The 27584-nt window shown below is 50.2% G+C and overlaps 1 protein-coding gene across 5 annotated transcripts in view; it reads right to left on the bottom strand.

Moving 5' to 3' along the window:
- Window positions 1-27584, bottom strand: part of LOC134349855 (arfaptin-2-like) — a 139280-nt gene that overhangs the window by 86540 nt on the left and 25156 nt on the right. For 3 of the 5 annotated variants that reach the window (XM_063054808.1, XM_063054811.1, XM_063054810.1), the window contains exons 2-3: window positions 6055-6162; window positions 4046-4154 (exon numbers count right to left, since the gene is read on the bottom strand). In XM_063054808.1, the coding sequence (XP_062910878.1) occupies window positions 4046-4154; window positions 6055-6153 (208 nt within the window). In that variant the 5' untranslated portion in view covers window positions 6154-6162. Of the gene's footprint in view, window positions 1-4045; window positions 4155-6054; window positions 6166-27584 lie in introns of all 5 variants that reach the window. The other 2 variants (XM_063054809.1, XM_063054812.1) reach the window with 1 other exon arrangement.

Genomic DNA, 27584 nt, shown 5'->3' with positions numbered 1-27584 from the left:
CAGCAGTTTCCCCACCACTGACGTTAGGCTAACCGGCCTATAATTCCCCGGTTTCTCTCTCCCTCCTTTTTTAAAAAGTGGGGTCACATTAGCCACCCTCCAATCCTCAGGAACTAGTCCAGAATCTAACGAGTTTTGAAAAATTATCACTAATGCATCACCTCGGAGAGGGAGAACCTGTGGGATGCTGAATGCCGGTTGAAATGCGATAGTCTTTGGGGTAACTGCAAAGTCTGTGTCTTTGCTTTCGTTTAGTTCACGCTTGTGCTTGCCACTTACGCACGGGAGGGGGGATCTTTGGGGTTCTTACATTTAACTGTCGTTCATTCTTTGGGGCACTTCTCTGTTTTCATGGATGTTTTGCGAAGAAAAAGCATTTCAGGATGTATATTGTATACATTTCTCTGACATTAAATTGAACCTTTGAATTCATCATAGTCAGTCTGACCCAGTGTGCAATGGGGATCTCTATACTGGTTATATAAACCAAGCACAGCAAGTTAAACTAGAACTACCCCAACTGTAACTGGTCACAGAGTTCTTTGACTGGGCAATGCTCCTTGGGGACCCTGTTCTCCAGATGCAACATAACTCTTGGATACATCGCTCTCAGTGTGTAATTAACTGTGATAACTATAACATTAGCCTTAACTGTTAACAAGCTAGTTAATAATTCACTGCCTACTAGGTTTGCAAATCCTGACTTTCGGCAACAGATTGAACAAGGATTTTCCGTCCTTGGGACTTCCCACTGCCCTGTGCTTCCACGGAAGATCTACTGCCTCTAGCTTGGCTGCAAGTTAGAAAAAGAGGAGAAATTAGACACAGGCCACATCTTGTTTAACTGGCGGAATTGCAGCAGAGATGTTCCTGTTCCTACCTACTTCATCCCCGGTGTACCATCACAACCTCATCAAGACTCCACTCACCCTCCATCCGAGCCCTGTGGATATGGCCATCCTCCTCCCTCCCAATGGACTGTCCAGCCCAACCCTGACCACAGCTTCCACTACCTCCCACGCAATGGATAGCCTCGCCCATCCCTGACCACAGCCTCCATTAACCCCCACCCAATGGACTGCCCAGCCCATCCCAGATCACAGCTTCCATTAACCCCCACCCAATGGACTGTCCAGCCCACCCCAGACCACAGCTTCCACCACTTCCACCCAACAGACAGGCTAGGCCATCCCTGACCACAGCTTCCACTACCTCCCACGCAATAGATAGCCTCGCCCATCCCTGATCCCACGTTCCACCACTTCCCATGCAATGGACTGTCGAGCCCATCCTTGACCCCAGCTTCACCACCTCCCACACAATGGAGAGCCTCGCCCATCCTTGACCACAGCGTCCACCTCCTCCCACCCAATGAACTGTCCAGCCCATCCCTGACCCCAGTTTCCATTAACCCCCACCCAATGGACTGCCCAGCCCATCCTAGACCACAGCTTCACCACCCCCCACCCAATGGACTGCCCAGCCCATCCCAGACCACAGCTTCCATCATCCCCCACCCAATGGACTGTTCAGCTGATAGAAGACACTACTCTTCACATTGTTTGTCAATAATTTAGATAATGGAATTGATGGCTTTGTGGCAAAGTCTGCAGATGATATGATGATAGGTGGAGTGGCAGGTAGTGCTGAGGAAACAATGTGATTGCAGCAGGGCATACAAACTGGAAGAATAGGCAAAAAAGTGGCTGATGGAATAGTGTTGGGAAATGTATGATAATATATTTTCTGTACAAGGAACAATACTATGAACTATTATCTAAAAGGGGAGAAAATTCAAACATCAGAGGTGCAGAGGGGCTTAGGAGTCCTCGTGCAAGACCCAGAAGGTTAATTTACAGGTTGAGTCTGTAGTGAAGAAGGCAAATGCAATGCTGGCATTCATTTTAAAAGCAGGGAGGTGAGGCTGAGCCTTTATAAGACACTAGTCAGGCAGCACCAAGTATTATCAATGGTTTTGGGCCCCTTATCTCAGAAAGGATATGTTCTCAATGGAGAGTCCAGAGGAGGTTCACGAGAATGATTCCAGGAATGAAGGGGTTAACATATGAGGAGGCCTGTACTCACTGGAATTTAGAAGAATGCAGGAGGATGTCATCAAAACCTACCGAATGTTGAAAGGACTAGATAAGAGTGAATGTGGAGAGGATGTTTACTATGGTGGAGGGTATCCAGAACTAGAGGGCACAGCCTCAAATTTGAGGGGACAACCTTTTAGAACAGAGGTAAGGAGGATTTTTTTTTAGCCAAAGAATAGTGAATCTGTGGAATGCTCTGCCACAAACTACAGTGGAGGCCAAACCTGTGAGTATATTTAAAGCGAAAGTTGATAGTTTCCTGATCGGTCAGGGCATCAAAGCATGTGACAAAAAGGCAGGTGTATGGGGTTGAGTGGGATCCGGGATTAACCATGATGGAACGGCAGAGGAGACTTGATGTGCTGAATGGCCTAATTCTGCTCCTATGTCTTATGTGCCTACCTAAGAGTCTAAAACATACCCCTATACTTTCCTCATAAAATTACTCCCCCCTGTGGGCCATTCTAGGGAAGAAGTTTGGCTATGCCTTTATCATCTTGTACACATATATCAAGTTAACTCTCATGCTCCTTTCATCCAAAGAGAAAAGTTGTAGCTCACTCAACCTCCCCTCATAAAACCTGCTGTCTAATCCAGGCAGCAGCCTGGAAAATCTGCTCTGCAAGTATAGATGGGCAAAAGGTCAGTATGACTATGATGGGCTGAATAGACTGTTTATGTTCTGTATACTTTATGACCTTAGGAATCTTGTTATGAATTGCATTCCTCAGAACTTATCCACAGCATCCCCCCCACCCCAGAGTTGTGCCTAGCTTGTCACATATCACTGCCTAACGAATACCTCTCATTGCAGACACAACTTTTGACAGTCCAGCTGGCCCAATACTCAACTTCAGCGAGACTAGACACTTTCAGATCAGATCGGCCCGTGAAATGGAAACATTCTGTTTTATCAAAAGCACAGACACAAGGGAAGCTAGAGGGCAGCCCATCAGTGTTATGAACCACTTCCCTTTCCACACACAGTCACAAAGATGTGCCTAACAGGGACACCCTCAGAACTTAAATGTTTACGATGACTAATGGCAACACTTCAGGCTGAAAGGGGCTGCTAGTGTGACCACCCCTCCAACCCCCCCCTCCCCATTTACCACTTCACAACACATTCTCCCTTGTCCATTCCACTAACAGGATCCTCCAACAATACAGAACCCACTCCCCAATCATCTCTCCTGCCCCCACCCTGAGAAGCTCACTGATCCACTCCTCTCCCCCTACCTCAGACACCTAATCTTAGACCCAGTGCTATAAGGCCTGCACTAACCACCAAGTTCCATGGTGTCTGAGGAGTAGATCAACCATCCCCAAGTGAGGGTGGGGGCAGGGGACAGGACATGTAGCAGTTAGCGCAATAACCCCTTCCTTATCCATTCCACTTTCCCAGAATCCTCCAACAATACAAACCCCATTCCCCAATCCTCTCTCCTGCCCATCCCAAGGAGTTTGCTAATCCGCCCCTCAGACACCAAAGTGCATGGTGATTAGTGCAAGGCTCTAAGATTAGGATTCAATCCCCATTGCTGTCTTTAAGGAGGTTGCACATTCTCCTCGTGACCACGTGGGTTGCCTCCGGGTGCTCCAGTTTCCTCCCACATTCCAAAGACATACGGGTTAGGGCTAGTAAGTTGTCTGGGCATTCTATGTTGGTGCTGGAAGCATGGTGATATTTGTGGGCTGTTTCCAGCACATCATCAGCTAATTTGATTTGACACAATGTATTTAACTGTATGTTTCAATGTACATGTGACAAATAAAATTAATCTTATTTTTTCAATTACCCAGTCTCTTTCCCAGGTAATTCCTCAGTCTGTCAGAATACAGTGACCTTGCAACTCTCTCCTGTCCCTCAAGCATAGACTGTTCCCCACTGCAGGGGCAGGCCAATCTTCACCACACCATTCATTATGATCACAGCCGATTGGACCTACCTTTGATAGTGCCGCTGGCAATGATCCCCTCTGCTGTCCCTCCGTAACCTCCGGAAACAATACTGGTCTCATTGAGATTTGGTCCAGAAACCATCACCTGCTGGAGGTCCTGCAGACCAAGGACAGAGAACAGAACCAGTTTGAGTGTGGAGCAGCCTGGTGTTTAAGACAGCCTCAGCGGGATCAGCGGAGGGTGGTCTCTGCGGCAGCATCCCGGCAATCACAGAGACCTGTGCCGACTGATATATAGCACACGCTGCAGTAACTAAAAGCCACTGGCTGGGATTCAGCCTGAGCTGACAGCCAGGGGTGAGGGTGAATTCAAGGGACAAGGTCTGAGGATGAATTACTGTGGGTTTTGGTAGCAGCAAGCGCAACAATTTACAGTACCAGTGATCTGGATTCAATTTCCGCTGCTGCCTGGAAAGAGTATGCACATTCTCACCGTGACCACGTGGGTTTTGTTCCAGGTGCTCAAGTTTCCTCTCATATCCCAGAGATATAGCAGTGAGGGTCAGTAAGTTGTGGCCATGCTACTTTGGCACTGGAAGCACAGTGACACTTATGGGCTGCCCCCAGCACATCCTTGGAGTGTGTTGTTTCACTCTATGTTTTTATGTACACTGACAAATAAAGTAACCTTTAATCTTTATCTTTTCATCTTTGAGGGTGGGAACAGGTCTGCTGGACAGGGTCCGTGAAGGGCTGCAGAAGCTGTGAGTTGCATGAACAAGTTTGAGATTGAGTCGGAATCTTTCAAGGTCCATTTGGACTGAGTTTGAGAGTTGAGATCTGAGTGAGTGTCAGTGTGTGTGAGGAAGTCTGAGTGTGCAGCAGGGTTAGAGTTGAGTGTGTCAGAGATATCTACAGCTTACGGCCTAACCCCATCAGGACCTTGCCATCTTCTTACAACAACCATCAGGCAGCAGGTACTGAAGCCTGAAGTCCCACACCACCAGGTTCAGCAACAGCGACTTCCCTTCAGCTATTCAGTTCCTTAACCAATTGGCACAACCCTAATCACTAGTTTAAAATCAGAATCAGCTTTAGTATCACTGGCACATATCATTAAATTTGTTTAGCAACTCTATGACTACTTTAGCAATATACACAAAATGCTGGATGACTAGTGAAGGGTCTCAGCCCGAAACTTTGACTGTTTATTCATTTCCACATATGCTGTCTCATCTGCTGAGTTCCTCCAGCATTTTGTGTGTGTTACTCTGGATCTCCAGCATCTGCAGAATCTCTTTGATCATTTTGCACTACATACTCTTTTTTTTGTTCTAATTGTGAACTTTCTTGTAAAAATTTGCATAATTTCTGTTTATCAAACACTCTGCCCCTGTGATACTTCTGCATGTTTTTCATTCTACCTGTGTGCACTTAACCATATAACAATATAACAATTACAGCACGGAAACAGGCCATCTCGGCCCTTCTAGTCCGTGCCAAACTCTTACTCTCACCTAGTCCCACCAACCTGCGCTCAGCCCATAACCCTCCATTCCTTTCCTGTCCATATAGCTATCCAATTTAACTTTAAATGACAACATCGAACCTGCCTCAACCACTTCTACTGGAAGCTCGTTCCACACAGCTACCACTCTCTGAGTAAAGAAGTTCCCCCTCATGTTTCCCCTAAACTTGTACTCATGCATCGGACGATAACCTTGACTTTGACACAGTGAAATCTACAGCGTACACAATGCCTGGATATTCACATTGTGCTCCTCCGTAGGGAGGGAATGAGTGTGGACCAAGTTGGTTCTTCAACTGGGAAAGTACACGAGTAAAGTTTTGGACAAAAACAAAGATCTTGTAACCTCATCGCCGACACCAGTCCACATCCGTGCTGGGATGCGCTTGCAATCACGTCAAGGAGTAGTGACTTGTTCCCCAACACCATTCCATATCTGTTCTGGGACATTCCTGCCTAACACAATGAGGGACCATTACCTGTTCCCTAACACCAGTCTACATCTGTACCGGGGCATTGCTGCACTTACCTGCTCCAGGCTGTCGTCCTCTGGCAGCTGGGCACTGTCACCGTTGCTGTTTATAGTGATCTCCATCGTGGCAGCTTTCCCCATGATCCCGTCGCTCATTGTTTACGTCTGCTAGGGACACACAGAATCCAGAGAACAGTGGGTCAAGTACAGTGACACCCTCGGGTCCCAAGTCCTTTCATGTTCCCAGTATAAAATGGTTCCCATCTTGGCCAAGGGAAGCAAGAGGGGAAGGGTGGGAGCGACAGGAACACAGACACACTCTTAAACAGACTGGAAACAGCAACAGAGGGGAATAACTGACCTTTGCTCTTCCAATGATCCTCACACCCTCATAACACACTGTTAACCTGTGAAATCAATTGGCACATAGAACGGTAACACACTGGACACCAGTCCAGGGTAGGGACAGGAGTCCGTCACTAACCTGGTGAGCCTGTGTAATCGATTGGCACATAGAACAGTAAAGCACAGGGACAGGATTTTCAGCCCACAATGTTACGCTAAAACAATTAAATTAGTAATCAAATGGCTATCCAAACTAATCCCTTTTGTCAACACAATGTCCATACCCTTCCATTTTCTCACATTCAACTGCCTATCTAAACATCTCTTAAAAGTCCCTGACGTATCCGTATTTACCACCATCTCAGGCAGTGCATTCCAGTCACTCACCATTCTATGCGTAAAAATACTTGCCCCTTGCATCACCTTAAATGCATGCCCTCTGGTACTAGTCATTTCAACCCTGAGAAAAAGATATTGTCTGTCTCTCATAAACTTTGATCAGATCTCCCCACAGTCTCCGCTGCTCCAGAGAAAACAACCCAAATCAGAGTTGATCTGAATGTCACCTTAGCCCATAGGAAAAGTTTTATTATTGTCACAGGTACCAAGTACAATGAAAAGCTTGTCTTGCAAACTGTTCATACAGATAAGAATACAGAGCGCATTGAGGTAGAACAAGGTAAACAATAAATACAGAACAAGATAAAGGCCTTTGTCAACTGGGACATTGAATACAAGAACAGGAGGGTTCTTGTATGACTTTGTAAAACACTGGCTAGGCCACATCTGATGTACTGTACAGAGTACATTGGTTGGGTCACAGCTAAAGTACTGTACAGAGAACACTGGTCAGGCCTCAGCTGGTGTACTGTACAGAGAACACTGGTTAGACTTCAGCTGGCATACTGCACAGAGTACATTGGTGAGGCCACAGCTCATGTACTTACTTTACAGAGAATAGTGGTGAGGCCACAGCCCATGTACTTACTGTACAGACAACACTGGTGAGCCCTTAAAACCATAAGACATAGGAGCAGAATTAGGCCATTCAGCCCATTGAGTCTGCTCCACCATGGCCGATTCCAGATCTCACTCAATCCCATACACCTGCCTTCTCCCCATATCCTTTGATGCCCTGGCCAATCAGGAAATGATCAACTTCTGCCTTAGATATACCCATGGACTTGGCCTCCATCGCAGTCTGTGGCAGAGCATTCTACAGATTCACTACTCTCTGGCTAAAAATATTCCTCCTTCCCTCTGTTCTAAAGGGTTGCCCCTCAATTTTGAGGCTGTGCCCTCTAGTTCCGGATACCCCCACCATAGGAAGCATTCTCTTCACATCCACCTTATCGAGTACTTTCAACATTCAGTAGGTTTCAATGAAATCTACACCATTCTTCTAAATTCCGGTGAGTACAGGCCCAAAGCTGCCAAGCGCTCCTCATATGTTAACCCCTTCATTTCTGGAATCATCCTCGTGAACCTCCTCTGGACTCTCTCCAATGACAACACATCCTTTCTGAGATATTAGGGCCCAAGACTGTTGACGATACTCCAAGTGTGGCCAAGACTGTTGACAATACTCCAAGACTAGTGTCTTATAAAGGCTCAGCATGATCTCCATGCTTTTATATACTACTCCCCTTAAAATATATGCCAACATTTCATTTGTCTTCTTTACCAGACTCAACCTGTAAATTAACTTTGTGTTCTTGCATGAAAACTCGCAAGTCCCTCTGCAACTTAATGTTTGAATTTTCTCCCCATTTAGATAATAGTCTATACTATTGTTCATTTTACTAAAATGCATTGTCGTACATTTCCCAACAATGTATTCCATCTGCCACTTCTTTGCCCATTCTTCCAACTTCTCTAAGTCCTGCTGCATTCACATTGCTTCCTCAGCACTAGCTACCCCTCCACCTATCTTCGTATCATCCACAAACTTTGCCACAAAGCCATCAATTCCATTATCTAAATCACTGACAAACAATGTGAGAAGTAGCGGTCCCAATACTGACCCCTGAGGAACACCACTAGTCACTGGCAGCCAACCAGAAAAGACCCCCTTTACTCCCACTGACTCCCTCCTACCTGTCAGCCATTCCTTTATCCATGCCAGTATCTTTCCTGTAATGCCATAGGATTTAATCTTGTTAAGCGGCTTCGTGTAAGGCACCTTATCAAATCCCTTCTGTAAATCCAAGTAAATGACATCCACTGCCTCTCCTTTGTCAACCCTGCTTGTTATTTGCTCGAAGAATTCGAACAGATTTGGCAGGCAAGTTTTCCTTTTACAGAAACCATGCTGACTTTAACTTATTTTATCATTAGTCTCCAAGTACTCCAACACCTCATCCTTAAGGCACACACTCAGCGATTCAGGAACAGCTTCTTCCCCTCTGTCATCTGATTCCTGAATGGACTTTGAAGCTTTAGACTCTACCTCACTTTTTTTAATATACAGTATTTGTTGTTGCACATTTTTTAATAATCTATACGTAATAATATGTAATTGATTTACTTGCTTATTTATTATGTTTTATTTTATTTAATTTTTTTTCTCTCTCTGCTAGATTATGTATTGCATTGAACTGCTGCTGCTAAGTTAACAAATTTCACGTCACATGCCGGTGAAAATAAACCTGATTCTGATTCTAAATAATAGACTGCCTCTTTATTTCTTTGACCAAAGTGCATGACCATACACTTTCCAACATTGTTTTTCATTTGCCACTTCTTTGCCCGTTCCCCTAAACTACCTAAGTCCCTCTGCAGGCTCTCTGTTTCCTCAACACTACCTGCTCCTCCACCTATCTTTGTAACATCGGCAAATTTAGCAACAAATCCATTTGTCCCATAGTTCAAACCACTAACATACATCGTAAAAAGCAGCAGTCCCAACATTGACCCCTGTGGAACTCCACTGGTAACCAGCAGCCATCCAGAATAGGATCCCTTTATTCCCACTCTCTGTTTTCTGCCGACCAGCCAATACTCCACCGAAGCTAGCAACTTCACTGTAATTCCATGGGCTCTTATCTCGCTAAGCATGGTACATGGTACATGGAGCTTAGAAAAACAGAGGTCTATGGGTAAGCCTAGTAATTTCTAAGGTAGGGACATGTTTGGCACAACTTTGTGGGCCGAAGGGCCTGAATTGTGCTGTAGGTTTTCTATGTTTCTCTGTAAGCAGCCTCATGTGCGGCACCTTGTCAAAGGCCTTCTGAAAATCCAAGTACACCACATCTACTGCATCTCCTTTGTCTACCCTGTTTGTAATTTCCTCAAAAAATTGCAGTAAGTTAGTCAGGCAGGATTTTCCTTTCAGGAAATCATGCTGACTTTGGCCTATCTTGTCATGTGCCTCCAGGTACTCCAAAATCTCATCCTTAACAATCAATTCCAACAACTAACCACTGATGTCAGGCTAAACAGGTCTATAGTTTCCTTTCTGTTGTCTCCCACCCTTCTGAAACAGCGGAGTAACATTTGCAATTTTCCAGTCATCTGGTACAACGCCAGAATCTATTGATTCTTGAAAGATCATTGATAATGCCTCTGTAATCTCGCCAGCTACTTCCCTCAAAAGCCGAGGGTGCATTCCATCAGATCCAGGTTATTTATCCACCCTCAGACCATTAAGCTTCCTGAGCACCTTCTCAGTCGTACTTTTCACTGCACATACTTCACTTCCCTGACACTCTTGAATGTCCGCTATCCTGCAGATGTCTTCCACTGTGAAGGCTGATGCAAAATACACATTCAGTTCTTCTGCCATCTCTGCGTCTCTCATTACAATATCTCCAGCGTCATTTTCTATTGGTCCTATATCTATCTTTGACTCTCTTTTACCCTTTATATACTTTAAAAAGCTTTTAGTATCTTCTTTGATATTAGTCGCCAGCTTCCTTTCATAACTGATCTTTTCCTTCCGAATGAACTTCTTAGTTTCCTTCTGCTGTCCTTCTTGCTGGTGTCACTTTCCAGTCAATTTTGGCCAGTTCCCCTCTGATGCTATTGTAATTTCCTTTATTCCACTGAAATACTGAGACATTGGAATTTAGTTTGTCCTTCTCAAATTTCAAAGTGAACTCGATCATATTGTGATCACTGTTCCCTAAGGGTTCTTTAACCTTAAGTTCTCTTATCACCTCCGGATCATTGCACAACACCCAATCCAGCACAGCCGATCCCCGGTGGGCTCAGCAACAAGCTGTTCTAAAAAGCCAAACCTTAGACATTCTACAAATTCTCTCTCTTGAGGTCAAGGACGGTCTGGGTTTCCCAATCCACTTTCATGTTAAAATCCCCAACGATTATCATGACATTGCCCTTCTGACACACCTTTTCGATCTCCTGCTGTAGTTCATATCCTGGCTGCTGTTTGGAGGCACATGTGGCACCTTATCAAACACCTTCTGAAAATCCAAGTAAATGACATCCACTGCCTCTCCTTTGTCCACCCTGCTTGTTACTTCTTTGAAGAACTCTAACAGATTTGTCAGGCAAGACTTCCCTTCACAGAAACCATGCTGACTTTGATTTATTTTATCATTAGTCTCCAAGTAACCTAAAACTACATCCTCAATAATAGACTCCAACACTTTCCCAACCACTTAGATTAGGCTAACTGGCCTATAATTTGCTTTCTTTTATCTTCCTCGCTTCTTAAAGAGTGGAGTGACATTTGCAATCTTCCAGTTCTCCGGGACCATACCAGAATCAAGTGATTCTTGAAAGATCATGACCAATGCATCCGTTACGTCTTCAATAACCTCTCTCAGGACTCAAGGATATCGTCCATCTGGCCCAGGTGACTTAACCACCTTCAGACCTTTGAGTTTCCCTGGCACTTTTTGCTCTGTAATAGCAATAGCACTCACTGACTTCTGGCACACAGTGAAGACAGATGCAGAGTACCCTCTAAGTTCATCTGCCATTTCTTTGTCTCCCATCACTACCTCACCAGCATCATTTTCCAGTGGTCCAATATCAACTCTAACCTCCATTTTCCTCCTTATATAACTGAAATCTTTGGTATATTGCTTTATAATATTGGCTAGTCTGTCCTCATATTTCATCTTTTCCCTTCTAGTAGTTTTTTTAGTTGCCTTTTGTTGGATTTTAAAAGCTTCCCAATCATCCAACTTCCCACTTCCCACACACTTTTGCTTAAATGCCCTTTCCTTGGCTTGCATGCAGTCTTTAACTTCCTTTGTCAGCCACAGTTGCCTACCATGCCATTTGAGAACTTCTTCCTCTGTTGGACATATTTGCCATCATCCCTGCCAGAATCCTCCTCCAATCTACCTAGGCAAGGTCCTCCCTCATGCCTCTGTAATTCCCTTTATAATCAGCTGTAATACTGATACATGTGACCTCTGCTTCTCCCTCTCAAAGTGCAGAATGAATTCAATCATATTATGATCACTGCCTTCACGCTAAGCTCCCTAATAAGATCTCAGTTATTCCACTCCCTTGCAAACCGACACCAACCTGATTTTCCCAATCCCCTCACAGTTGCTGACAGTGCATGGGGTACTGGAAACTAGTCAAATGGAGAATGAGCTGAGAATCAGTCTCTGACAGCTCGCAGGAAAACGTTTGAATGCAGAATGAGTGAAGAATCACAATCACTGACAGTAGACAGGGCAGCAGTCCATAGAAGAATGAACTATAATCACAGTTGCTGACAGAACACTGGGCAACAGTCGAAAGGAGAATGAGCTGAGAATCACAGTCATTGACAGTGTGCGGAGAAACGGTCCAAAGGGGAACAAGCTGAGAATCGCTGTCACTAACAGTGCATGGGGATACAGTCCATAGCGTCATGAGCTGAGAAACACATTTACTAACAACTCCTGGTGAAATAGTCAAAAGAGGAATGAGCGGAGAATCACAGTCACTGACAGTCCACAGGGAAACAGTCAAAAGGGAAATGAGCAGAAAATCAGTCACTGACAGTGAACAGGGAAACAGTCTGAAGGGGAATGAGCGGAGAATCACAGTCACTGACAGTCCGCAGGGAAACAACCAGAAGGGGAAACAGCCCAAAGGAGAATAACCTGAGAATCACAGTCACTGACAGTCCACGGGCTAACGGTCCAAATGGGAGACAAAGAGAATTCCAATTAACTGTATCTGGATCACAGCCTCTCATGTTCCATGATAATTTCATAACACCCACATTTTGGGGAACAAGATAGCAAAAAGCAAGTAGAGAAGAGATGATACAAACAGCTTAGAGAGATGTACAAATACACACACAAACATGGACACAGACTAGGAAGGAGATGCAGCAGCTGAAAGTATAGGTGAAGGATGTTTAAGTCTGTTCTGTTTGCCACGTTGTACTGCAAAAAAGCGGCAATCCAGGTGCTCAAACAGCAAGAGAAGCTCCAGGTTCTGACTCGCTCGCAGGGAGCATCAGCTCCCCACCCTCTGACTCAGTACTTACAGGATGCATGGCATTACATGTTGGCCGCTCCCACATTTCAGCAATAACCTTTTCCTGCATGGCCAACTATCCAAAAATGCTAAATGCCTGTTTACAATACTGGGAGAGGACACGGTGACTGACAGAAGTATGGGATAATAGGAGGTGTTGAAAGGGCAGTTAGCATTGGGTTCTAAGCGTTTCACAGGGATTGCGAGGAGTGTGTCAGTATTTACAGGGGTCCCAGTGAGCATGTCAGAATTTACAGTACCGCTGATACAAAATAATAAATTTTACATCTTATAAATCAGTAATGATAAATGTGATTCTGATATTGTTCTGATTTGTTTTTGTTGAATTGTGCACTTTCATCTGAGGATCATTCTTGTTCTTATTAATGCCTGGATGGAATTGGAACTGGAATTGCACCACAATGTTGGTACATGTGACAACAATAAAATAACCGTGACCGTCAGAATGCGTGGTGTCACGTGTGGGCTGCATCCAGGTTCTACAGAATCAAGGTACAATGAAAAAGCTTGTCTAATACTCTTCATACAGATCAATTCATTACACAAAACAATACACTTCACGTCATCTAAGCAGTGAGGATCAATTGGATTGGGATAGGGGGCAAGCACTGGGATTTGACAGCCTCACTTCCTCAAAACAAGACCAGAGTCAAGATTGCTTATTGTCATTTCCTGTACCACAGTGCAAAGGAGAATGAAACCATCGTTACTTCGGATCCAGTGCAGCACCAGGATAAGACAAGATAAAGAGCACAACATTAAAAACATCACAATAAATATAAATACATAAGATATAAGATAGTTGATATACACAGATTGATTGTATGCCCATAAGATGATGCCTGGTACAGGAGTGTCTCCATAAGGCCACTCTAACAGGAAATGATAAAGTAGGGGTAACACACATAAAAGTTGCTGGTGAACGCAGCAGGCCAGGCAGCATCTCTAGGAAGAGGTGCAGTCGACGTTTCAGGCCGAGACCCTTCGTCAGGACTAGGGGTAGTTGGGAGTGGGTTAATGGCTGGAGGTATTGATCAGCCTTACTGCTTGGGAAAAGTAACTGTTTGTGCGACTGGTGATTGTGGTGTGGATGTTGTGTAGCCTCCTCCCGGAGAGGTGACTGCAGACCATACCTACAGTAGCTCTGCTGGCACTCGCCTGATTCAGAGGCAAGGGCTCTGCTCAGCAGGCAAGGCCCAGAGACAACTCCAGCTCAACCCGAGTCACACCTCTCCAGTGGTAGTGTTTATAAAACACATCCAAAAGCAGATGCTCCAAAAATGAAAAACAGACGTCAGTGCACAGCCGCCCCTCCCTCACCCTCAATGCAGGAGGGACAGTGACATCAGGGGAGGATGGTGCCAGTGACCGGGGGGGGGGGGGGGGTGGTGAATGAGAGAGTAGATACAGGAGAGGCAGTGTGAAGGGGAGCTGCTAAAGAAGTGGTACACTGGTACGACAGGTGAGGAGAGAGGGAGAGTAGGGGGTTACAACTGGGGAGTTACTCGTGGTTGGTAAGTTGATGGAGAAGATCCTGAGAGGCAGGTCTTATGAACATTCAGAGAGGCATAATATGATTAGGAATAGTCAGCATGGCTTTGTCAAAGACAGGTCGTGCCTTACAAGCCTCAATGAATTTTTTGAGGATGTGACAAACAAGTTGAAGGTAGAGCAGTAGATGTAGTGTATATGGATTTCAGCAAGGCATTTGATAAGGTAGCACATGCAAGGCTTATTGAGAAAGTAAGGAGGCATGGGATCCAAGGAGACCTTGCTTTGTGGATCCAGAACTGGCTTGCTCACAGAAGGCAAAGAGTGGTTGTAGATGGGTCATATTCTGCATGGAGGGTGGTGACCAGTGGTGTGCCTCAGGGATCTGTTCTGGGACCCCTTCTGTTCGTGATTTTTATAAATGACTTGGAAGAGGAAGAATAGATTAGTAAATTTGCTGATGATGCAAAGGTTGGGGATGTTGTGCATAGTGTGGAGGGCTGTCAGAGGTTACAGCGGGACATCGATAGGATGCAAAACCGTGCTGAGAAGTGGCAGATAAGAGTTCAATCCAGATAAGTGTGAGGTGATTCATTTTGGTAGGTCAAATATGATGGAAGAATATAGTATTAATGGTAAGACTCTTGGCAGTGTGGAGGATCAGAGGGATCTTGGGGTCTGAGTCCATAGACACTCAAAGCTGCTGTGCAGGTTGACTCTGTGGATAAGAAGGCATACGGTGCATTGGCCTTCATCAATCGTGGGATTGAGTTCAAGAGCCGAGAGGTAATGTTGCAGCTATATAGGATCCTGGTCAGACCCCACTTGGAGTACTGTGCTCAGTTCTAGTCGCCTCACTACAGGAAGGATGTGGAAACCATAGAAAGGGTGCAGAGGAGTTTACAAGAATGTTGCCTGGATTGGGGAGCATGCCTTATGAGAATAGGTTGAGTGAACTTGGCCTTTTCTCCTTGGAGCGACGGAGGATGAGCGGTGACCTGATAAAGGTGTATAAGATAATGAGAGGCATTGATCATGTGGATAGTCAGAGGCTTTTTCCCAGGGCTGAAATGGCTAACACAAGAGGGCACAGTATTAAGGTGCTTGGAAGTAGGTACAGAGATGTCAGGGGTAAGGTTTTTTTTTTACACAGTGGTGAGTGCATGGAATGGGCTGCCGGCGATGGTGGTGGATGCGGAAACGATAGGGTCTTTTAAGAGACTCTTGAATAGGTACACGGAGCTCAGAAAAAATAGAGGGCTATGGGTAACTCTGGATAATTTCCAAAGTAAGTACATGTTTGGCACAGCACTGTGGGCAGAAGGGCCTGTACAGTGCTGTAGGTTTCCTATGACACTGGTAAGAGGGGAAGGGTGAGGATGGGGGAGAGTGCGCGTTATGGGGTAGAGTGGCGTTATAACTGGGACATGTACTAGGGATGAGGTGAGGAAAGGAGAGAGTGGGGGCTACAGTTCAGACACTGGTATGGGTAGAGTAAGGAGTGGGGAGAGTGGGGGTTAAAACTGTGTCATGTACAAGGGGTGGAATGAGGAATGTAGAGAGTGGGAGTTACAGTCGGACACTGGTATGGGCAGAGTAAGGAGTGGGGAGAGTGGGGGTTACAGTCGGACACTGGTATGGGCAGAGTAAAGAGTGGGGAGAGTGGGGGTTACAGTCGGGACACTGGTATGGGCAGAGTAAGGAATGGGGAGAGTGGGGGTTACAGTCGGACTGGTATGGGCAGAGTAAGGAGTGGGGAGAGTGGGGGCTACAGTTCGGAGACTGGTATGGGCAGAGTAAGGAGTGGGGAGAGTGGGGGTTACAGTCGGACACTGGTATGGGCGGAGTAAGGAGTGGGGAGAATGGAGGTTACAACTGTGTCATGTACAAGGGGTGGGATGAGGAATGGAGAGAGTGGGAGTTACAGTCGGACACTGGTATGGGCAGAGTAAGGAGTGGGGAGAGTGGGGGCTACAGTTCGGAGACTGGTATGGGCGGAGTAAGGAGTGGGGAGAATGGGGGCTATAGTTCAGACACTGGTATGGGCAGAGTAAGGAGTGGGGAGAATGGGGGCTATAGTTCAGACACTGGTATGGGCAGAGTAAGGAGTGGGGAGAGTGGGGGCTACAGTTCGGAGACTGGTATGGGCAGAGTAAGGAGTGGGGAGAGTGGGGGTTACAGTCGGACACTGGTATGGGCGGAGTAAGGAGTGGGGAGAATGGAGGTTACAACTGTGTCATGTACAAGGGGTGGGATGAGGAATGGAGAGAGTGGGAGTTACAGTCGGACACTGGTATGGGCAGAGTAAGGAGTGGGGAGAATGGGGGCTACAGTTCGGAGACTGGTATGGGCGGAGTAAGGAGTGGGGAGAATGGGGGCTATAGTTCAGACACTGGTATGGGCGGAGTAAGGAGTGGGGAGAATGGGGGCTATAGTTCAGACACTGGTATGGGCAGAGTAAGGAGTGGGGAGAATGGGGGCTATAGTTCAGACACTGGTATGGGCAGAGTAAGGAGTGGGGAGAATGGGGGCTATAGTTCAGACACTGGTATGGGCGGAGTAAGGAGTGGGGAGAATGGGGGTTACAACTGTGTCATGTACAAGGGGTGGGATGAGGAATGGAGACAGTGGGAGTTACAGTCGGACACTGGTATGGGCTGAGTAAGGAGTGGGGAGAGTGGGGGCTACAGTTTGGAGACTGGTATGGGCAGAGTAAAGAGTGGGGAGAATGGAGGTTACAACTGTGTCATGTACAAGGGGTGGGATGAGGAATGGAGAGAGTGGGAGTTACAGTCGGACACTGGTATGGGCGGAGTAAGGAGTGGGGAGAGTGGGGGTTACAGTCGGACACTGGTATGGGCGGAGTAAGGAGTGGGGAGAGTGGGGGCTACAGTCGGACACTGGTATGGGCGGAGTAAGGAGTGGGGAGAGTGGGGGTTACAGTCGGGACACTGGTATGGGCAGAGTAAGGAGTGGGGAGAGTGGGGGCTACAGTCGGACACTGGTATGGGCGGAGTAAGGAGTGGGGAGAGTGGGGGTTACAGTCGGGACACTGGTATGGGCAGAGTAAGGAGTGGGGAGAGTGGGGGTTACAGTCGGGACACTGGTATGGGCAGAGTAAGGAGTGGGGAGAGTGGGGGCTACAGTCGGACACTGGTATGGGCGGAGTAAGGAGTGGGGAGAGTGGGGGTTACAGTCGGACACTGGTATGGGCGGAGTAAGTAGAGTGGGGAGAGTGGGGGTTACAGTCGGGACACTGGTATGGGCAGAGTAAGGAGTGGGGAGAGTGGGGGCTACAGTCGGACACTGGTATGGGCGGAGTAAGGAGTGGGGAGAGTGGGGGTTACAGTCGGGACACTGGTATGGGCAGAGTAAGGAGTGGGGAGAGTGGGGGCTACAGTCGGACACTGGTATGGGCGGAGTAAGGAGTGGGGAGAGTGGGGGTTACAGTCGGACACTGGTATGGGCGGAGTAAGTAGAGTGGGGGGCTACAGTTCGGAGACTGGTATGGACAGAGTAAGGAGTGGGGAGAATGGAGGTTACAACTGTGTCATGTACAAGGGGTGGGATGAGGAATGGAGACAGTGGGAGTTACAGTCGGACACTGGTATGGGCAGAGTAAGGAGTGGGGAGAGTGGGGGCTACAGTCGGACACTGGTATGGGCGGAGTAAGGAGTGGGGAGAGTGGGGGCTACAGTCGGACACTGGTATGGGCGGAGTAAGGAGTGGGGAGAGTGGGGGTTACAACTGTGTCATGTACAAGGGGTGGGATGAGGAATGGAGACAGTGGGAGTTACAGTCGGACACTGGTATGGGCAGAGTAAGGAGTGGGGAGAGTGGGGGCTACAGTTTGGAGACTGGTATGGGCGGAGTAAGGAGTGGGGAGAGTGGGGGCTACAGTCGGACACTGGTATGGGCTGAGTAAGGAGTGGGGAGAATGGGGGTTACAACTGTGTCATGTACAAGGGGTGGGATGAGGAATGGAGACAGTGGGAGTTACAGTCGGACACTGGTATGGGCAGAGTAAGGAGTGGGGAGAGTGGGGGCTACAGTTTGGAGACTGGTATGGGTACAGTGGGGAGTGGGGAGAGTGGGGGCTATAGTTCAGACACTGGTATGGGCGGAGTAAGAAGTGGGGAGAATGGAGGTTACAACTGTGTCATGTACAAGGGGTGGGATGAGGAATGGAGAGAGTGGGAGTTACAGTCGGACACTGGTATGAAAGGTGCGGTGACGAATCGGGAGAGTGGGAGTTATGGTTGGGCCATAGGTACGAAAGTGGGGTGAGGAAAATGAAGAGTGGGAGTTATAACTGGGACACTGGTACAAAGTGGGGTGAAGAAAAGGGAGTGTGGGGGTTACAGTTGGGGCATTGGCATGATGGGTGGGGTGACAAATGGGGATAGTTGGGGTTACAAATGGGACCCTGGTGGGGTGAGGAATGCGGAGAGTTGGACAGTGGTACAAAGGCTGAAGCGAGGATCAGGGAGAGTGAGGGGTAGGGTGAGGATTGGGGAGAGTAAGGGGTGGGGAGAGTGAGGGGTGGGGAGAGTGAGGGGTGGGGAGAGTGAGGGGTGGGGAGAGTGAGGGGAGGGGAGAGTGAGGGGAGAGTGAGGGGTGGGGCGAGGATTGGGGAGAGTGAGGATTGGGGAGAGTGAGGAGAGAGTGAGGATCGGGGAGGGTGAGGTGTGAAGCGTGGATCGGAAAAGGTGAGGTGTGGAGCGAGGATCGGGGAAGGTGAGGGGAGAGTGAGGGGTGGGGTGAGGGTTGGGGAGAGTGAGGGGTGGGGTGAGGATCGGGGAGTGTGAGGGGTGGGGTGAGGATCGGGGAGAGTGAGGATTGGGGAGAGGATCGGGGAGAGTGAGGATTGGGGAGAGTGAGGATCGGGGAGGGTGAGGATTAGGGAGAGTGAGGATCGGGGAGGGTGAAAGGAGAGTGAGGATCGGGGAGGGTGAGAGGAGAGTGAGGATCGGGGAGGGTGAGAGGAGAGTGAGGATCGGGGAGGGTGAGAGGAGAGTGAGGATCGGGGAGGGTGAGGTGTGGAGCGAGGATCGGGGAGGATGAGGTGTGGAGCGAGGATCGGGGAGAGTGAGGGGTGGGGTGAGGATTGGGGAGAGTGAAGAGTGGGGTGAGGATCGGGGAGAGTGAGGGGTGGGGCGAGGATCGGAGAGAGTGAGGATTGGGGAGAGGATCGGGGAGAGTGAGGATTAGGGAGAGTGAGGATTGGGGAGAGGATCAGGGAGAGTGAGGATTGAGGAGAGTGAGTGGAGAGTGAGGGGTGGGTGAGGATTGGGAAGAGTGACGATTGGGGTGAGGATTGGGGAGAGTGCAGGGTGGGGTGAGGATTGGGGAGAGTGAGAGGTGGGGTAAGGATTGGGGACTGAGGATCGGGGAGAGTGAGGATCGGGGAGAGGATCGGGGAGAGTGAGGAGAGTGTGAGGATCGGGGAGAGTGAGGGGTGGGGAGAGGATTGGGGAGAGTGAGGGGTGGGGCGAGGATCGGGGAGAGTGAGGATTGGGGAGAGGATCGGGGAGAGTGAGGATCAGGGAGGGTCAGGTGTGAAGCGAGGATTGGGGAGAGTGAGGGGTGGGTGAGGATTGGGGAAAGTGACGATTGGGGTGAGGACTGGGGAGAGTGAGAGGTGGAGTGAGGATCGGGGAGAGTGCGGGGTGGGGTGAGGATTGGGGAGAGAGAGGGGTGGGGTGAGGATCAGGGAGAGTGAGGGGTGGGGTGAGGATTGGGGAGAGAGAGGGGAGAGTGAGGGGTGGGGCAAGGATTGGGGAGGGTGAGAGGTGGGGCGAAGATTGGGGAGGGTGAGGGGAGAGTTAGGGGTGGGAGAGGATTGGGGAGAGTGGGGATTACGATTCGGACACTGGCACGAGGGGTGGGAGAGGATTGGGGAATGTGGCAGTTACATTTGGGACACTGGTCTGATGGGTGTGGAGAGGATTTGGGTCGGGGGGGTTACAGTTCGGACACTGGTATAAAGGGTGGTGTGACAATTGGGGAGAGAGAGGGTTATGAAAGGATCACTGGTACGAGAGGTGGGTTGAGGATAGGGAGAATGGGGGTTACAACTGGTGCGCTGGTACAAGGGGTGGGATGAGGATTGGTGAGATCAGAGGGTAAGGTTGTGATACTCGTACAAGGGGTAGGGTAAGGAATGGAGAGTGGGGGTTACAGTTCAGACAGGTATGGGGGAGTGTGGGGTATTGGTCAGACACTGGTACGGGGGTGGGGTAAGGAATGGAGAGAGTGGGGTTTATGGTTCAGACAGGAATGGGGGGAGTGTGGAATGGGGGGAGTGGGAGTTACAACTGTGACACATACGAGGGGTGGGATAAGGAATGGGGAGAGTGGGGGTACAGTTGAACCCTAGTTTGAGTGGTGGGGTGATGAATGGGGAGAGTGCAGGTTACAACTGGGGCACTGGTAGAAGGGATGGGGAGAGGAGTGGGGAGAGGAATGGGTGGGGGTTACAACCGGGACACTGGTACAAGAGGTGAGAAGAGGATTGGGGAGAGTGGGGGTTACAGATGTGACACTGGTCCAAGGGGTGAGGAGAGGAATAGGGAGAGGGTTGGGTGAGGTGAGAATTGGGGAGAGTGGGAGTTACAGATCGGACACTGGTGTGAGGGGTGGGATAAGGAATGGATAATGGGAGTTACGGTCAGACACTGGCACGAGGGGTGGGGTAGTATTAGGGAGAGTGGGAGTTAAAACTGGGACACTGGAGAGGGGGGTGAAGACTGGGAAGAGTGGGGGTTACAGTTGGGACACTGGCACAAGGGGTGGGGTGAGAATTGGGGAGAATGAGGGTTACAGTTGGTCACTGGTATGAGGGGTGGGGTGAGGACAGGGAGAGTGGGGTTTACAGCTCGGACACTCGTACGAGGAGCAGAGTAAGGAATGGGGAGAGAGGGAGTACGGTTGGACACTGGTATGGTGGGTATGACACTGGGGTGGAGTGGGGGTTACAAGTGGGACACTTGTACGAGGGGCTGGGTAAGGAATGGAGAGTTTGGGGATTACAGTTCAGACACTAGTGAGGGGGTCTGTGAAGACAGGGGAGAGTGAGGATTACAATAGGGTCACTGGTGGGGGTGTGGTGAAGATTGGGGAGAGTGGGGGTTACAGTTCAGACACTGGTAAGAGGGTTGGGGTGAGGATTGGGCAGAGTGGGAGTTACAGCTATGACACTACTATGAGGAGAGGGGTGAGGATGGGGGAGAGTGAGGGGTTAATATTGGGACCCTGGTCTGAAGGGTGGGGTTAGGATAAGTGGGGTTTATGGTTCAGACACTGGTACGAGTGGTGATTTGAGAAATGGGGAGAGTGGAGGTTACAAATGGGACACGCACGACGTGAGGGGTGAGGATTGGGGAGAGTAGGGCATCACAGTTGGGAAATTGGTCTGAGGAATAGTTGAGGATCGGGCAGAGAGGGGGTTACAGCTGGTCTGAGCAGTAGTTGAGGATCGGGCAGAGAGGGAGTTACAGCTGGTCTGAGGAGTAGTTGAGGATCGGGCAGAGAGGGAGTTACAGCTGGTCTGAGGAGGATCGGGGTGAGAGGGAGTTACAGCTGGTCTGAGGAGTAGTTGAGGATCGGGCAGAGAGGGGGTTCCAGTTGGTCTGAGGAGTAGTTGAGGATCGGGGTGAGAGGGGGTTACAGCTGGTCTGAGGAGTAGTTCAGGATCGGGCAGAGACGGAGTTACAGCTGGTCTGAGGAGTAGTTGAGGATCGGGGTGAGAGGGAGTTACAGCTGGTCTGAGCAGTAGTTGAGGATCGGGCAGAGAGGGGGTTACAGCTGGTCTGAGGAGTAGTTGAGGATCGGGGTGAGAGGGAGTTACAGCTGGTCTGAGCAGTAGTTGAGGATCGGGCAGAGAGGGGGTTACAGCTGGTCTGAGGAGTTGTTGAGGATCGGGCAGAGACGGAGTTACAGCTGGTCTGAGGAGTAGTTGAGGATCGGGCAGAGAGGGAGTTACAGCTGGTCTGAGGAGTAGTTGAGGATCGGGGTGAGAGGGAGTTACAGCTGGTCTGAGAAGTAGTTGAGGATCGGGCAGAGAGGGAGTTACAGCTGGTCTGAGGAGTAGTTGAGGATCGGGGTGAGAGGGGGTTAAGCTGGTCTGAGGAGTAGTTGAGGATCGTTCAGAGAGGGAGTTACAGCTGGTCTGAGGAGTAGTTGAGGATCGGGCAGAGAGGGGGTTACAGTTGGTCTGAGGAGTAGTTGAGGATCGGGGTGAGAGGGGGTTACAGCTGGTCTGAGGAGTAGTTGAGGATCGGGGTGAGACGGAGTTACAGCTGGTCTGAGGAGTAGTTGAGGATCGGGGTGAGGGGGGGGTTACAGCTGGTCTGAGGAGTAGTTGAGGATCGGGGTGAGAGGGAGTTACAGCTGGTCTAAGGAGTAGTTGAGGATCGGGCAGAGAGGGAGTTACAGCTGGTCTGAGCAGTAGTTGAGGATCGGGCAGACAGGGAGTTACAGCTGGTCTGAGGAGTAGTTGAGGATCGGGCAGAGAGGGGGTTACAGCTGGTCTGAGGAGTAGTTGAGGATCGGGGTGAGAGGGGGTTACAGCTGGTCTGAGGAGTAGTTGAGGATCGGGCAGAGAGGGAGTTACAGCTGGTCTGAGGAGTAGTTGAGGATCGGGGTGAGAGGGAGTTACAGCTGGTCTGAGGAGTAGTTGAGGATCGGGCAGAGAGGGAGTTACAGCTGGTCTGAGGAGTAGTTGAGGATCGGGGTGAGAGGGAGTTACAGCTGGTCTGAGGAGTAGTTGAGGATCGGGCAGAGAGGGGGTTACAGCTGGTCTGAGGAGTAGTTGAGGATCGGGCAGAGAGGGGGTTACAGCTGGTCTGAGGAGTAGTTGAGGATCGGGGTGAGAGGGGGTTACAGCTGGTCTGAGGAGTAGTTGAGGATCGGGCAGAGAGGGAGTTACAGCTGGTCTGAGGAGTAGTTGAGGATCGGGGTGAGAGGGGGTTACAGCTGGTCTGAGGAGTAGTTGAGGATCGGGCAGAGAGGGGGTTACAGCTGGTCTGAGGAGTAGTTGAGGATCGGGCAGAGAGGAGGTTACAGCTGGTCTGAGGAGTAGTTGAGGATCGGGGTGAGAGGGGGTTAAGCTGGTCTGAGGAGTAGTTGAGGATCGTTCAGAGAGGGAGTTACAGCTGGTCTGAGGAGTAGTTGAGGATCGGGGTGAGACGGAGTTACAGCTGGTCTGAGGAGTAGTTGAGGATCGGGGTGAGAGGGGGTTACAGCTGGTCTGAGGAGTAGTTGAGGATCGGGCAGAGAGGGAGTTACAGCTGGTCTGAGGAGTAGTTGAGGATCGGGGTGAGAGGGGGTTACAGCTGGTCTGAGGAGTAGTTGAGGATCGGGCAGAGAGGGGGTTACAGCTGGTCTGAGGAGTAGTTGAGGATCGGGGTGAGGGGGGGGTTGCAGCTGGTCTGAGGAGTAGTTGAGGATCGGGGTGAGAGGGAGTTACAGCTGGTCTGAGGAGTAGTTGAGGATCGTTCAGAGAGGGGGTTGCAGCTGGTCTGAGGAGTAGTTGAGGATCGGGGTGAGAGGGGGTTGCAGCTGGTCTGAGGAGTAGTTGAGGATCGGGCGGAGAGGGAGTTACAGCTGGTCTGAGGAGTAGTTGAGGATCGGGGTGAGAGGGGGTTAAGCTGGTCTGAGGAGTAGTTGAGGATCGGGGTGAGAGGGGGTTACAGCTGGTCTAAGGAGTAGTTGAGGATCGGGCAGAGAGGGAGTTACAGCTGGTCTGAGCAGTAGTTGAGGATCGGGCAGACAGGGAGTTACAGCTGGTCTGAGGAGTAGTTGAGGATCGGGCAGAGACGGAGTTACAGCTGGTCTGAGGAGTAGTTGAGGATCGGGGTGAGAGGGGGTTACAGCTGGTCTGAGGAGTAGTTGAGGATCGGGGTGAGAGGGAGTTACAGCTGGTCTGAGGAGTAGTTGAGGATCGGGCAGAGAGGGAGTTACAGCTGGTCTGAGGAGTAGTTGAGGATCGGGCAGAGAGGGAGTTACAGCTGGTCTGAGGAGTAGTTGAGGATCGGGCAGAGAGGGAGTTACAGCTGGTCTGAGGAGTAGTTGAGGATCGGGCAGAGAGGGGGTTACAGCTGGTCTGAGGAGTAGTTGAGGATCGGGCAGAGAGGGAGTTACAGCTGGTCTGAGGAGTAGTTGAGGATCGGGCAGAGAGGGAGTTACAGCTGGTCTGAGGAGTAGTTGAGGATCGGGCAGAGAGGGAGTTACAGCTGGTCTGAGGAGTAGTTGAGGATCGGGCAGAGAGGGAGTTACAGCTGGTCTGAGGAGTAGTTGAGGATCGGGCAGAGAGGGAGTTACAGCTGGTCTGAGGAGTAGTTGAGGATCGGGCAGAGAGGGGGTTACAGCTGGTCTGAGGAGTAGTTGAGGATCGGGGTGAGAGGGAGTTACAGCTGGTCTGAGGAGTAGTTGAGGATCGGGCAGAGAGGGAGTTACAGCTGGTCTGAGGAGTAGTTGAGGATCGGGGTGAGAGGGAGTTACAGCTGGTCTGAGGAGTAGTTGAGGATCGGGCAGAGAGGGAGTTACAGCTGGTCTGAGGAGTAGTTGAGGATCGGGCAGAGAGGGAGTTACAGCTGGTCTGAGGAGTAGTTGAGGATCGGGGTGAGAGGGAGTTACAGCTGGTCTGAGGAGTAGTTGAGGATCGGGGTGAGAGGGGGTTACAGCTGGTCTGAGGAGTAGTTGAGGATCGGGGTGAGAGGGAGTTACAGCTGGTCTGAGGAGTAGTTGAGGATCGGGCAGAGAGGGAGTTACAGCTGGTCTGAGGAGTAGTTGAGGATCGGGGTGAGAGGGGGTTACAGCTGGTCTGAGGAGTAGTTGAGGATCGGGGTGAGAGGGGGTTACAGCTGGTCTGAGGAGTAGTTGAGGATCGGGGTGAGAGGGGGTTACAGCTGGTCTGAGCAGTAGTTGAGGATCGGGCAGAGAGGGAGTTACAGCTGGTCTGAGGAGTAGTTGAGGATCGGGCAGAGAGGGAGTTACAGCTGGTCTGAGGAGTAGTTGAGGATCGGGGTGAGAGGGGGTTACAGCTGGTCTGAGGAGTAGTTGAGGATCGGGGTGAGAGGGAGTTACAGCTGGTCTGAGGAGTAGTTGAGGATCGGGGTGAGAGGGAGTTACAGCTGGTCTGAGGAGTAGTTGAGGATCGGGCAGAGAGGGGGTTACAGCTGGTCTGAGGAGTAGTTGAGGATCGGGCAGAGAGGTGGTTACAGCTGGTCTGAGGAGTAGTTGAGGATCGGGCAGAGGGGGGGGTTGCAGCTGGTCTGAGGAGTAGTTGAGGATCGGGGTGAGAGGGGGTTGCAGCTGGTCTGAGGAGTAGTTGAGGATCGGGCGGAGAGGGAGTTACAGCTGGTCTGAGGAGTAGTTGAGGATCGGGGTGAGAGGGGGTTACAGCTGGTCTGAGGAGTTGTTGAGGATCGGGCAGAGACGGAGTTACAGCTGGTCTGAGGAGTAGTTGAGGATCGGGGTGAGAGGGAGTTACAGCTGGTCTGAGAAGTAGTTGAGGATCGGGCAGAGAGGGAGTTGCAGCTGGTCTGAGGAGTAGTTGAGGATCGGGCAGAGGGGGGGGTTGCAGCTGGTCTGAGGAGTAGTTGAGGATCGGGGTGAGAGGGGGTTACAGCTGGTCTGAGCAGTAGTTGAGGATCGGGGTGAGAGGGGGTTACAGCTGGTCTGAGCAGTAGTTGAGGATCGGGGTGAGAGGGGGTTACAGCTGGTCTGAGCAGTAGTTGAGGATCGGGGTGAGAGGGGGTTACAGCTGGTCTGAGGAGTAGTTGAGGATCGGGCAGAGACGGAGTTACAGCTGGTCTGAGGAGTAGTTGAGGATCGGGGTGAGAGGGGGTTAAGCTGGTCTGAGGAGTAGTTGAGGATCGGGGTGAGAGGGGGTTACAGCTGGTCTAAGGAGTAGTTGAGGATCGGGCAGAGAGGGAGTTACAGCTGGTCTGAGCAGTAGTTGAGGATCGGGCAGACAGGGAGTTACAGCTGGTCTGAGCAGTAGTTGAGGATCGGGCAGACAGGGAGTTACAGCTGGTCTGAGGAGTAGTTGAGGATCGGGCAGAGAGGGGGTTACAGCTCGTCTGAGGAGTAGTTGAGGATCGGGCAGAGAGGGAGTTACAGCTGGTCTGAGGAGTAGTTGAGGATCGGGCAGAGAGGGAGTTACAGCTGGTCTGAGGAGTAGTTGAGGATCGGGCAGAGAGGGAGTTACAGCTGGTCTGAGGAGTAGTTGAGGATCGGGCAGAGAGGGAGTTACAGCTGGTCTGAGGAGCAGTTGAGGATCGGGCAGAGAGGGGGTTACAGCTGGTCTGAGGAGTAGTTGAGGATCGGGGTGAGAGGGGGTTACAGCTGGTCTGAGGAGTAGTTGAGGATCGGGCAGAGAGGGGGTTACAACTGGTCTGAGGAGTAGTTGAGGATCGGGCAGAGAGGGAGTTACAGCTGGTCTGAGGAGTAGTTGAGGATCGGGGTGAGAGGGAGTTACAGCTGGTCTGAGGAGCAGTTGAGGATCGGGCAGAGAGGGGGTTACAGCTGGTCTGAGGAGCAGTTGAGGATCGGGCAGAGAGGGAGTTACAGCTGGTCTGAGGAGTAGTTGAGGATCGGGGTGAGAGGGGGTTACAGCTGGTCTGAGGAGTAGTTGAGGATAGGGCAGGGAGGGTTGCAGCTGGTCTGAGGAGTAGTTGAGGATCGGGGGGAGAGGGAGTTACAGCTGGTCTGAGCAGTAGTTGAGGATCGTTCAGAGAGGGGGTTACAGCTGGTCTGAGGAGTAGTTGAGGATCGGGCAGAGAGGGAGTTACAGCTGGTCTGAGGAGTAGTTGAGGATCGGGCAGAGAGGGAGTTACAGCTGGTCTGAGCAGTAGTTGAGGATCGGGCAGACAGGGAGTTACAGCTGGTCTGAGCAGTAGTTGAGGATCGTTCAGAGAGGGGGTTACAGCTGGTCTGAGGAGTAGTTGAGGATCGGGCAGAGAGGGAGTTACAGCTGGTCTGAGGAGTAGTTGAGGATCGGGCAGAGAGGGAGTTACAGCTGGTCTGAGGAGTAGTTGAGGATCGGGCAGAGAGGGGGTTACAGCTGGTCTGAGGAGTAGTTGAGGATCGTTCAGAGAGGGGGTTACAGCTGGTCTGAGGAGTAGTTGAGGATCGGGGTGAGAGGGGGTTACAGCTGGTCTGAGGAGTAGTTGAGGATCGGGGTGAGAGGGGGTTACAGCTGGTCTGAGGAGTAGTTGAGGATCAGGGTGAGAGGGGGTTACAGCTGGTCTGAGGAGTAGTTGAGGATCGGG

Source organism: Mobula hypostoma, chromosome 7 (genome assembly GCF_963921235.1).
Source record: "Mobula hypostoma chromosome 7, sMobHyp1.1, whole genome shotgun sequence".
NCBI lineage: Eukaryota > Metazoa > Chordata > Chondrichthyes > Myliobatiformes > Myliobatidae > Mobula > Mobula hypostoma.
Note: the sequence above shows the minus strand (reverse complement) of the source record. Positions and strands in the feature narration are given on the sequence as shown.